The sequence below is a fragment of the Coturnix japonica genome, chromosome Z (assembly GCF_054131305.1).
Source record: "Coturnix japonica strain WE chromosome Z, WE-NBRP24, whole genome shotgun sequence".
Taxonomy (NCBI): Eukaryota; Metazoa; Chordata; class Aves; order Galliformes; family Phasianidae; genus Coturnix; species Coturnix japonica.
The window spans coordinates 57,426,824-57,440,002 of record NC_140702.1 but is presented as its reverse complement, the minus strand read 5'-3'; the positions used below and the strand labels follow the sequence as shown (position 1 = coordinate 57,440,002).

The window sequence follows — 13,179 nt, the reverse complement described above, 5'->3', positions numbered from 1 at the left end:
ATTTTCTCAGAAGTAGTTCCTGAAGAAGAGCATCAACAAAAGCACAGCTATTTCTGGTGTTAGGAGCTGTGCTAAGAATCAAGTCTTTTACAAAGACAGACAGTGGTACATCCTTTTTAAAAGCGATGTTTGTACACCATCACATGCTTATGGCTGATCTTTTTGCTAGACTCTAGACTTCTATTTTTTTTTTTTTACAGCTGTGCATGATATTGAAAGCTACATGTGGTGGGACTGTTTGAATTAATCTGTGAACTGTAAAGAGAACATTTGCTGCCACTTCCTTTTTTCTAAAAGCATACAAGAAGTAGCATGCAAATTTCTAAAGCAAGTGCTGTTAAACTGTATTTCTCCACCTCTTATTAAGACCTAATTAATTACAATAAGAACTTTAAAAATGTCTGAAAATTGTCGTTTACTAAAGTTAATCTTTGGTCAAATGCCTATGCCGAAAAAAACTGGTAAGTGTATCAGTCCTGCCTGGAAGTGAGTTAAGGGTGCTTCCCTAGAGGTGACAGAGAGGTCAAAAACCATGTTGTGAGGCAGTCAAGAGTGCATGGGCGATGACTTTTAAATTAGCTGTAGCGTAGTGGAGGCGAGGTGTTATACTTGAAAAGCTGTAAACCTAGACAACATTTTCCACCATGGTATGAAATGACAGACAACAGTGTGTGTCTTGATTAGAGCTTCAGGATTGTTCAGGAAATCTTTCCTTATGGTTCTGCTGTTCAGAACTGCTGGGGCAGAGGGGGATTCTTGTTTGATGAGGACTTCTGTCATTGTTTAGAGTACCTTTCATACTTGTGGATATGGTAATCAGCTCAGGAGGCTGTGATAAAGCCCTTAGGTGACAGGACTGCCCTGTGAGCAATGCATTCTGGCCCAAAAAAGGCGCCAGATTCTGGATGTATTAGGAAGGTAGGCACTATGTAAAGACTCCTAAATGCAAAGTGCTGTTGTAACTATATGTTGTTGCTACTTCTTGTTGCTAACAAGAAGTTTAAGCTTGAAAATAAATAACAAACTGTTCATTTTATTACTCTTACCTAACTGTGGAATCCTTCAAGTTCATTCTGTTGCTTTCATATTCCTTGGAAAAATCACTCTGTTACAGTCTTAAGAAAAGATGACACTTACTTGCAAAGAAAAACATGAGTTTCCCAATATCTGATTTTCAAGAACTGCTGAAGGTCAGGCTGACGTCTAGCAGCAAAATAGATTTATACAGATTCGTTTTACCTCACTTCATTGTATGTGTTATCCTCACTGTATAAGGTCATCAGATAACTATGCATCTGTTAACTCATCAGAAGTATTTAACACCACACACTTACAAACATACTGTAAACAATGAGATTTCTATTTCCTGTATGGATCTCGATGAAGTCTGCACTGTGAGGTCAATGCCAGTCAACTTCAAGAACAAGCTGCAGTTGCTGCCCTGTAAAAATAATGTACAAAGCCCATGAGCTGTGGTGTCTGCTGCAGTGCAGGCACTCACACATTCCCTTTGATGGATAAACTTTCTGGGAAATCCTGACTTTATGTGCCATGTGATTTTTTTAAGATCAGATATAGCAATTATAGTAAGCACGACATGTTTAAAATACAGTGTCCACAATTCAGTGAGGATGGGGTTTGGTTGATATCAGCGTCTTGTTTGCTAAGGCGGCAGATTAACCATGGCGTGGGCAAGCACTGCAGCATTTCCCTTAAATGCTTCTGCCAGTTAATGTCAACCCAGAGTTATCCTTTTGCCAAAAGGGAATGGATATTATTCAAAATTCTGATATGTTTTTGAACCACCCCATAGTTATGCAAAGTTCAACAGCTTTGCAGGACCCCAGAGGTCTGGACGATGAGCTGTGCAATGTAAAAGGATACAAATCTTGTATTCTCGATGCTGAATAGTAATGCAGTCATTTATTGGGAACTAATCCATGCTCGAATGTATTATTTTAAAAGGAGTTTTAGTTAATTTGCTTGCCTGTTTTGTTTTACATTGAGGGGAGTGGGGGGCGGGGGGGGGGGGGGGGGAAAGAAAAATTAAGAAAACTAAGAAAAAAAACCTGGCCACTGGACAAACATTTCCTTGCCTTGGAGGTATGTTTGCATGTAGCTGATCCAGCAGCATGACAGGTGTTTCAGAAGTGGATGTTTCAGAAAGAGAACACAGCAGTGTGCCTGGTCTGAAATGTGCTCAGCTCCCTGCTCAGTGCAGAGGAGCATCTTTTGCAGCTACATCATAGGAAGCAAGCAGCTGTGCTGTGTAGGTGTGTATGTGAGGTTGCATTATAGCTGGGAATTGTTGGTAGCCGCATAGCTACAGATCTGCTGCTGATGGTCGCAGTGTCTTCCCTCTTGTGCACCATCTGTGAGTTTTCAGAAGTTAGTTGCAACGTGAAATACAGTTGTTGCGATTAAGCCTCCTTACCGTTGTTGGGTTTATCTCCAAAACTTTCACCAGTCTTAGACCTGCTGTGCTGGAGCAAACACTCCTGCAGTATTTGGGCACCCTTCGGCATCTCGCTGCTGGGCACAAGGTCACACAGATTTTCACACTTCCTCACGCTCTCTCCAAGTTGACCACTTAATCAGTCTTGCGACATTCCTGGCCCAAGTGACATCACCTCTTATCGCTGCCGGCGGCACGGACTCACTGCGCCGTGTTGCGGGGTGACTCAGCCAGCCCTCGCCCCTCCGAGCGTGGACCGTACCTGGGACGGGGGCCCGGCGCTCTGACCAGGAGGCGGCGCCGCGGGGCGAGGCGGGGCCGGGCCGGGTCCGGTTGGGCGGGCAGCCGGTGCGGGAGGCTGAAAGTTTGCGCTCGGTCCCCGCTGCCGCACGCCGCGCTGGTGGCCGCGGGGCGGGGAGCCGTGCCCTGCGCAGAGAGGAACACGCCTGTCCGGGCTGGCAATATGAAGGAGCAGCACTCATGTGCCGGCACCGGGCAGCGCGGTGCGGTCGGACGCGGCAAGATGGACACGTTGGAGCTCTCTGTTAGCCCCGTGAAACGCCTGAGGACTCAGTACGTCTTTCCCTGTCTCTTCGCAGAGGAAGCCTACCAAAAGCTGGCCAGCGAGACCCTGGAGGAGCTGGACTGGTGCCTGGACCAGCTGGAGACCCTGCAGACCAGGCACTCCGTCAGCGAAATGGCCTCCAACAAGGTAGGAGTCACCCGGGGGTTGGTGCCGGTGTCGCCGCCGTGCCCGCGGAGCGGCCGCTGTGCCGCGAGGGGCGCGGGGTCCGACGCTGCCGTGAGCCCAGGCGTGCTGCGGACGATGCGCTTGGCAGCGGGGAGCCACCCGTGCACCCTGAGCCTTATCAAAACCCAAACCAGTATTTTTGGCTGCCGTGGTGATCCTTCTGCCTGATTGTTTCGCACTCGTCCCACTGCGAACTGCAGCCCTGGTCTAGGACAGTGCGTAAGAATCGGCAGTGTGACGAGTGATGGAGGCAGGGAGCGCTTAGTTCTACCGATGGTACCAACGATGGTATCGTTTGTAAATAGAAGTGCTTGGGTTCCCTAACGCGAAGTCCTTTGGAGGAACACGTTCAGAGCTGATGGCCAGCCTAACTGCCATCTGTGCCAGTACATCTGTTACTTGCTGTGACAGATAGCAAGGTCAGGGATGTGCTTCTCAGACCATATCTTCACTGAAGCTCAGAGTACCCAGGAGGAAGCTGTGTGCTGCTGTGTGTGGAAACTCTGTTCTCCTGTTTTAGTTTTTCACTTCATTCATGCTTTGCCTTGTGATTTTGGTTTACAAACAACGTGTAGCTACATTGCTGGCATTTATTTTTTGAAGTCAAATTAGTAAGCCTGCTGCTTTGCTTCAGAATGTATTTCCACGTTTGTTAGCAGATATCCCAAGTATTTGGGGAGCAACATGTGAAGTGAGAGAGAATGTCTTAATTATATAGCAAATAAATGGGCTGTTTCTTACCTCCTTAATGTGTGGAGCAGCTCATGATCTGTACTGAGGCAGCTATATTTTATAGCCATTGTAGCTGCAATGAGGTTTCTTTAAAGTCAGATAATTCTGAGTGTTTTTGACTCAGCTCAGGCTTCTTTTAAAAGCTGCTGTCCGTTTTGATTGCCCCTAACCCCCCCTCCCCCCCTCTCCTTTCCTCTGGGTCTGAGCCCAGGCTCAGCCTGTGGGTGAGATGCAGGCTGTTGGCGTTCCTGTGCAGGTTGTCCCATGATAAAACCAGTTTGTTTCATTGTTGTGTCCTCTGCTTCTCTTGTCCCAGGACACACTTAGTAGCAATTAAACATCCATTTTAGAAGTTGTCCAGTCCTGTTTTCAGATTTAATTGCCAGTTGAAAGATTTAATTATTCTGGATATGTCAAGTATGTGCCATAAAGGTACAGAGTGAAGAGTCTTGGAATTGTTTCAGCACTTCATGAATCCAGTGGTACAACTGACATTGATCCAAAGGGTCTATGGCCATGGCTGGTCTTGGGACCTGTCTTGATTTACTGACCTATTGGTGTCCTTTCTGTGTCTGTATCACCGCTGTTTCACCAAATCCTTGCTTATTCATTTGTTACCTCCTTAAGGCAGACATGTGGTGTATCTTATGAACAATGAGGGCAAGGTAGTTTTGGAATAAGATAAAACTGATTGCAAGTTAATTCTTGAGTTCACAGTTCTCTGATGAGCAAATACAGCAATAGATGTAGCATCTTTGTTGTTGTTGTTGTTTTCTTTTGTTATTTTTTTTTTTTAATTCTTTGATCTAGTTAGAAGTGTTATTTGCCACAGATTACAGGATAAACTCTTTGTGCATGCTTATTCAAATGGAAAGGAAAATGTGATTTAGAAGAAATTTATTGTTCTGTTTCAAAAATAGCAGTGTGCAGATGAAGGATTGACACACATTGAGCCTTGTTGTTGTGGTTAATCTGAGAGTCAGTAAAACTGATGCTGAGCTTTGTAGCAAAACTGGAACTTTGTATTGCAGTAGTGTATTGCTTCAGACTGCTTGGTCTATCAAATATGGATGTACATGTCTAAACCACTTTCCTACATAGTATTTCACATTGCAGCATGTAGGAAGAGGCTGGTATTACTGTACTGGCAAGGAATTGCCACCTTCTGATTTTGGAGGTTATATTGAATCCTTAAGGTAATTTTTTTTCCTTTTTCCCTTTTGCAGCAAATCTTTCTCCCCTGGGTAAAAATCTCTTTGACATCTTCCAGTTTTTTTTTCTATCTTGCTGATATACTAACACATATTAACCATAATGTGATTCTTCTCTTTTAATAAGTGAGCCTATATAATAATGTAAGAAAACTCAGTGCAGGAGGATTTTAATTTTAGATCTTCTAAACAATCATTTCATTCTTGATTATTAAAATAAATCCAGCTTTTATGCATTAGCTCCAATTTTAGCATAACTGCAAACGCAACATCTCTGTAGGGTGTATAGGTAGGTGATATTTCAGTTCATGAAGAAACTGAAGCTGAGTGAATAAAACTCAGTCCAGCAGGAATATCCAAGGTTACCCAGCTCTCTATACCAAGAGTGATTTCTTAAATTACTTAAATTCTTAAATAAATTTTCTCATATGATTATATGAGAAAATCAGGAAAAGGATTACTTTGTGTGGGTATGTAAGCGTGGTTTCTCATGGTGTCTGCCTTTCCATTTATCTAGGTTTCTTTAAGAAACAGCTTGCCATATTTATTTGTTTATTTATTTTGCATGTAATAGCACTTTCATCATTGCTAACTTGGCTTGTTCACATGAACAGGAGTGGTAGAGGAGCTGAGCTCTGTTCTAGGTAAGAACGTCTGACTAACATTCGGAGGCTACCATAGCATTGTGGAAAAAAACAACCAAACAGAGAAGAAACTCTTGTCTAACATCTGTGAACTGTGTCTCTACCATGGTTCTGTTGTTTTTTTGTTTGTTTGTTTGTTTCTGTGACATTTGTCTGAACAGAAATAATTTAATTTAAGGAAATGTCTTACTTATTGGGGTCACTAAACATAGGATCCCAAGGCATGATTAGATGTTTCTTTGTAAATGTTCTGATTTCCAGAGATGCTAACCTGCAACAGTTTCTATTAACAGCGAGTGATGTCTCTGAAACCAGTAGTTTTTATAGGGCTGTTAGTTTGCTGGTGGTAATTCCTAACTTAAGACACAAGTACCTTTCATTATGCTTGCACAAGCAGGTAATGTTTTTAAAATATTAAGGTTGCAAGGTGATGCTTATTTTATATTTCAATAGTTTGTTTTCTTCATAATTAGTTTCCTTTTTCTGACAAACAAGATAAAAGAAAAATCTCATAGGTGAAAATTTCTCCTATTTCACGGGAGAAGAACTAGGGGGAATAAGAGAAGAACTGTCTTATTCCTGCATGTGGTTCTTCAGTACTGAGATGAAGTCTATGTTTTTGGGTTTGGACTTGTTCTGTGCTACTGTGGCACAGAACGAATAAATGTGACAGCCAATACAAAGTCGCAGCAACTACTTTCTGTGGAACAGCACTAATTGTAAATCAGTCAAACATGAAGTAGTACTTAGAATGAAACTGATATGCAAAAGTATGTTTTCACTTCTGTAATCATGACGTTTGCAAGCACCATTAGCATGTTGCTTTAGGGTGCCTAAAGTCAGACATGGAAAAGTTTCAGTTTGTGTAAAGTCTTCTGTTGAAATTTTAAGTTTGTTGCAGTTAACGACTCTTCTGCAGGATTTATTGATGACTGTGAACAAGAGTGTGGTAAAGGTCCATGGAGGTTAATACAAGGATTGTCTCAGAGGATCCTTTCCCACTATATAAGCATATGTAAAGGTCCTTTCCTGAGGAATCCTTTGTAGGTTTTAAAGCTGAGAAGAGTGAGGTTTCATTTAGATTGACTATGATGACTATGAAAGTACTTTTTAAAATATGAGCTGTTTTATTTTGTTCAGTGTGTGCGCCAGTATGTGAAAATGCTCCCAGAAAAAAGCAGAAGTCCATTTACAGACAGTCCAGCTAGCTACTAGTCCTAATCCTCCTGAGGTTTTTGAGTGAAGATGCCCAGTTGTTTGGGCATCAATGTTACCTGCCATCTACCTTCTAAAGATAACAGTAACACAATACTGACTGCAGGTATTAGTGGGGTATATATTAGTTTAAGGTCTGTTACTTGTCACTTATGCTCAGACAGAAATTTTAATGATTTTTTTTTTAGCTAAAAAATAAGACAACACAATCTCCTGCCTTCCTCCCCCCCTTTCCTTCCCCTCCCCCCCCCCCCCCAAAAAAAAAAAAAAAAGAAAGAAAAGAAAAACCCACCTAGTTCCCAGGATGTAAACATTTAGTACAAATTAAAATTACTCATGAAGGAAACGGGCCACTTCAGATCTACAAAGTCCCAGTTTATTTTCTTTTTCACATTCCCTCCTGATGTCCCCTACCAAGTAGAACTGTTTTATAATCACATCTTCCTGCTGCTAAAGAGAATTTTCCCTTTCCTCCTCTACAGTGTCAAAAGGCTCACACAGGCAACAGGGAGCCAGCTAACGTAATATCCAGGGGAAGAGGGAAGCTAAACTAACTACTTACTTGAAATAATAGGCTTTGTATAAATTCTCTTACATGGTTCAAACAGAAGTTTTGTTTTACCACTGATGGGTGTCCTAGTGGCAGGAAAGAGCTCCTGCTCCCTGCATCTCTGCTTTACCTTTGTTTCATTATTTATTCATAAGCTTGGATGGCATGGTGGTCAGTAATTAACTCTACAGGAGCCTGAATGGGCCGAGTATAGAACAGATAAAAGTGGCTGATGTAGCCTAATTGTTTAACAGGTTAGTTGTCAGTGCTGTCTTAATTTTGAATTGTCAGCACCATCTTTTACAACAGATCTGCCTCCCATTTGTAAGCCTATCTTCAGAAATTTCATTCATAGAAGCATTATTGTCTCACGATGTTTCCAAATGTGAAAGCTCAGCTGATGTAAAATTGTATCCTCTTCTGTCCTAACTGCAGATTAGAGTGACCTGTTTCCAATTAAGGGAAAGGATAATGCAGTCATATCCATTTAAAAGGATTTAAACACCAGTTGTTCTCTTATGTTTCAGCTATGGCTCGTGGAAAATGCATGCTGGAAATGCTCAATAACTTTATTGTTATCATGACTAAATTTTTGCAAAATAGTCAGAGCACTGCTTTGCTTTCCAGATACAAAGAGCATGGATAACCTGGTGGAAAAACTTGACAGAGCTTATCCTGTGACGGTCCTGTTATATAATGTCTGGCAGTGCCATCGCACTTGGCTTGTTGACGTGACTGTTTAATTGGCTTTTGACGTTCCCAGATCTTTGTAGGAAAATCCAAGGATTTGGTTAGCTCTTTATCATGCTGCTTCTGATGAAGATTACAGTTAAGTAGGGGGCAACTGTTTGTGAAAGCTTGTTTGAATGCAGCATCAGGAAAAATGTTATTCTGTGAGGAATTCCATTTGCACAGTGAGAAGGGATCCTGATAAAGTGGTGAGAAAAGAAGATGGAATTTGAATTGATACATATTTATGCACAACTTATACTTCATAGTGAGAAAAAAGGAAAAGAGAACTGTGGAGGTGAGGAAGGATTTCCTTCCTCGCTGCACACCTCTCTGTTCATGGTCTGAAGCCAGAACTCATGAATTCAAAGATTTCTGGGCTGAACTGTTGCTCCTTGTGCACAGCCATACTTGCTGCCAAGTCAGACTGCTCAAGCTTCTGGAGAAAAGAAAACTTGCCCTTGGGTAACCGCAGTGACATGTGAGGTGTATATTTATTACACACACATATATATATATACATGTGTGTGTATATACATAAAGAGACAGCATTTGTACTATGCAAAGTTGTGCCACAGGCAGATAATGGCTGAAGCTTCCTCTCCAGCAGACGGCTTGAACCTCCTTATCACTTACCAGTATGTCTGTCATCTCGGAAACAAGGGAAGAGTAGTGAAGTCAATTCAGTTGTGGTCAAATTTCATCTCTACCATTGTGTAGTGCCTCCTTAGAGGCTGTCAGGATGGTGTCAAATCAGGAGAAAGCAAATGAGGAAAGACCAGCTCTTATGAGGCCAGAAGTGTTTGTTTTTTTTAGGGGGGGGGGGGGGGGGGTGTAGGTCTCTTGGAGACACTTGGCTTATTAGAGTTGTAGACTCTAGTTGCTGAGAAGGACAGAAATGAGTGCGGTGGGCCAGGCTGAACATTTGGGTTTGGTGCAGACCCTTCCCTTTGTGCAGGATTTGCTCATGTTCACCACACTGTTGCACGACAAGCAGGCAGTTGTGATTTGGAAACCCTGGAGCCTAGATTAGACCTATAATGGTAAATAAAATGTAGAGACATTTCAAGATGTTAAAACAAGTCAGAAATCCTCACAGGCTCAGTCTCTACTTTAAATTTTAGAAAAAAATGTAATTGATTTTTCATATTCCCATTTACATAAGATGAACAATGCACATTTGAGACTTGCTGTGATGTAATACTTTCAAGGTTTTTAGCTTCTTCTAGGATTATTGTATAGCTTTTCATTCACTAATAACTTGATAGTTTTTTGGGTTTTTTTTTCATAAATACAAGCAAATGACCCAAACTATCACACAGACAGCCTGTTTTTGTAGCCCCTTTAATAATAGGAAATGCCAGAGTATGAGAGATTCTTTCCTTGTGGTGTAATGGCACAGAATTATGTAGACAAAATCACATGAATAACTAAAACTACATCTGAGGGAAAAAAAAACCTTTAATTTCAACCACCATAACTGAGTTTGTAAACTGAAGTATTTTCCAGCTATTTAATTATCTAAAGTTAAATCATAATCATTAATGTATCTTTTTATTGCACTTACATAAAATACTATATGTGGCCTTTTTTTTTTTTTTTTTTTTTTAATTTTGTGTTTTCAGTCATAGGCAGCTTCTGCTGTTGTCTGAAGTTATGGTGCAATGAATGTGGTGCACACTGAAATGTCAATCCAGCCACTGCATCATAAAGAAACTGCCCTAAGAAACCATTCTGTTGTCTCAATTACGTTAGCAAGGGGCTTGGTTTGCTTCATCTGCCAAAACTTTCTACATTTAGGAGACTTACCATAAAATAAAGCATGTTACAGATGGATGTGCCCTTCAGTGTGGTGAGCATTCCTGCAACAAAAGTTGATCTGAGCTCTAGGTGCTTGCAGTCAGCATCCTGCATAGCTGAAAAACCAAACACAAGCAAGTAAAAACATCATGGAAAGCAATGCTAGCCATCCTGCCTTGAGCAGTGCAGCAGTCAGCAGCTGCCTGCTGAGCTGGGCATCTCTGAGCTGCCCAGCTACTTACTCCAGCTGCTCAGCTGCCTACATCTGGCTGGTGCCAGCTGTGATGGCACATCTAACTCTCCAGCCCTAACACTGCTGCACAAGTATTGCCTGTTGCTGGCTTTGTTTTGCAGGTGCTGATGTGGAGCTACACTGTCAGTAGTACTTGCAGAGCAGTGAGACAAACCATTGTGCAGTGTCTGTTTACAAGATTATCTACAAATAAAACTTAAACAACCTGCTTCTTCTATTAATGAAGCTGAAAGCCACTAACAACATGGTCTGCTAATGGAATTGAGTTGACTGAACACTTCTGTCAGATTCCTCAGCAAGAAGGTATTTAACTAAAATGTGTTCTCGTAATTACTTAGGGAAAGGCAATTGGCTTACTGGTGCGCTTTTGTTATCGGCTTCAGTTAGGAATGAAAATCAAAAGGAAATGAAGAGGTTAAACTGGAAGCAGACCTGCCAGTTAAATTTGGTTGTTTTTTTTGCATCTTATATTAGATAGCTAAGAAGTACCAGACTTGCCATTAATATATAAGTGTAGATTTGCATAGCAGTAGCCTATCTCTCACAGTTCAAGATAGTTTCCAGTTTGTACAGAAAGTGTGGAAAAAGCTTATGGATAGCTTAAAGCAGCCCAGAATACATGATACTGAGTGATTAAAATGTGTTTGTGGTTACCAAAGTCAGTGACTGAAAATATGTTTCAGAGCTGCTTGCTCCCACTTTTACATGCTCATTTATGCTGTCCAGATAGAGCATCCATATGGCACAGCTCAGCAGCAGGACTTCACTGAACACAGATCCACATGGAAGTTTGTTTTCCATCTAGAAAGATAACTCATTCATTCGTGGGCTTTCAGAACATCAGAATGCAATCCACACTCATCAACACTAGGAGTTGGCAAAATGGTAATGAGGCAGTAATTATTTTAATGTGTACTACTCTAGTCTGGTTTGTAAGCTGCTCTATCAGTCTCGAGCACTAATTTAATAGGTGTTAATGGTAGCTTTTGCCTCCTAGCATTCATGAACACTGTATATTAACCAGAAACATTACCTTCTTTCATTCCCACAAAATTCTTATAAAGATACCAAAACAAAAACAGAGTTCACTTGCTCTGGAATAGATTACAGGGAATACATAGTGAACTGCAACTTTGTAGCCACTCTTATGTATCGGTAATATTCCTCCAATCCATTAGGCCGAGTCTGTTTTTTGATGGATAAAAAGATATATGTTTTTCAATTTCAATAGTTTATATGATTTAAAGAATCTGTTCAAGTAAAGATTAATGCATTAAACTAGGCTGTCTGATGATGTTGTGTCCAAAGTTGACTGTGCAGCTTTAATGGAATAATATTAACCAGAATGAGAGACAACCTCACGATGCCAACTAAAGTAGTAATGTTGTTTTCCTAAACTGATTTTGGCAATTTAGTGTGAACAGCTGTATAAGAGATGTCTTTCCTAGTAGCCAAGAGCAAAATGACTAGCTACTGATATTTTAATTACAAGAAATCAAATTTAAGGAGAAGGACTGCTAGCTTTCTCTTGAAATGATAAGGTGGAATTTTATCATGAAATGTCCTTATCTCTCTGTATACTGGTACTACTGAGTAGATTCAGGAAGGCAGTGCTGCACTAATTTGTACTGAAAAAGTTATTCTAGTGGCAAGGGACAGAAATTAAGATGCCAAGAATTATTACTTTTTATCCTCAAGGTTAATAATGTATATAATGCTCTATAAAATGTAAACTAAAAGGTAGCTCACTCTGAACAGTTTCTTTTACGTAGGAACAATGGTTTTCACAATACATCAGTCACTCACTGGAGCTTCAAAGGATGATGATCTAAATGAAGAGTAATTTGCTAACTGAGGATATGATTCAGGTGTACTAGATGACCCGAGGAAGCAGTTGTTAGCTTTCAGAGCTGTTTTCAACAAAGAATGGGCAAACACCTAAGTTGACATTTTGGCTGTGCTCTTCAGCAGTGTTATTACAAAATTCGTCAGCGAGACTCTTGAAAAGCAGTGTAATTCCAACTGGAAAGAATGGCAGAGGAAAGTATAGTGGGGTTTAGAAAAGAACTAAAGAAATAGCAAGATAGTGATGTTTCATCAGAAGAATAAAAAAGAGTCTGAAGAACAGAAGTAGACTGCCAAATAAGCATTGTGGACTTATATATCTGTAGGGATGTTTTATTGAAAAATAAGCGTGAAGGATGAAAAAAATAGATTTTTTTTTTTTTTTTTTATGCATAGGATCATAGAATTCTTAGAGTAGTAAAGGACCTTTAAAGGTCATTTAGTCCAACTCCCCTGCAGTGGTCAGGGAAATGTACAGAAGATCCAGCCTCACCTTAAAAGTTTCCAGGGACAGGCATCCACTGTACTGCTGGGCAGCCTGTCTCAGTGCCTACCGCCCTGAGTGTATAAGTCTTTTTCCTTATATCTTACTTAAATCTACCCTCTTTGAGTGTGAAACCATTTTCTCTTTTATCACAACAGACCCTGCTAAAGAGTCTGTCCCCTTCTCCCCTGTAGATATGGAAATGCCTCTATCAGCTTACCTCAGAGCCTTCTCTCCTCCAGGCTGAACAGCATCAGCTCTTTCAGTCTGTCCTGGCAGGAGAGGTTTTCCATCACTTGGGACATTTTTCTGGCCCTCCTCTAGACATGCTCCAGTAGATCTATATCTTTCTTGTACTGAGGACTCCACATCTGGACACAGTACTTCAAGTGAGGCCTCACCAGCACAGAGCAGAAAACAGGATCACCTCTCTTCATCTGCTGACCATGCTTCTATTGATGCAGCCCAGGATACGGTTGGCTTTCTAGGCTGTGAGGGTACATGGCTGGC

The 13,179-nt window shown here is 41.1% G+C and overlaps 1 protein-coding gene and 1 long non-coding RNA gene across 7 annotated transcripts in view; one reads left to right on the top strand and one right to left on the bottom strand.

The window, feature by feature from the left end:
* The window catches only part of PDE4D (phosphodiesterase 4D), a 550,822-nt gene that overhangs the window by 499,675 nt on the left and 37,968 nt on the right, over nt 1-13,179 (top strand). For all 6 annotated transcript variants that reach the window (XM_015848747.3, XM_032441436.2, XM_085530713.1 and 3 more), the window contains one exon: nt 3,055-3,167. In XM_015848747.3, coding sequence (XP_015704233.1) covers nt 3,055-3,167 — 113 coding nt within the window. The remainder of the gene's footprint in view (nt 1-3,054; nt 3,168-13,179) is intronic.
* Nucleotides 1,340-2,522, bottom strand: LOC107306007 (uncharacterized). The gene is made up of 2 exons (XR_001551956.3): nt 2,435-2,522; nt 1,340-1,441 (listed from the first exon to the last, which is right to left on the bottom strand). It is a non-coding gene; the product is annotated as an uncharacterized LOC107306007 (long non-coding RNA).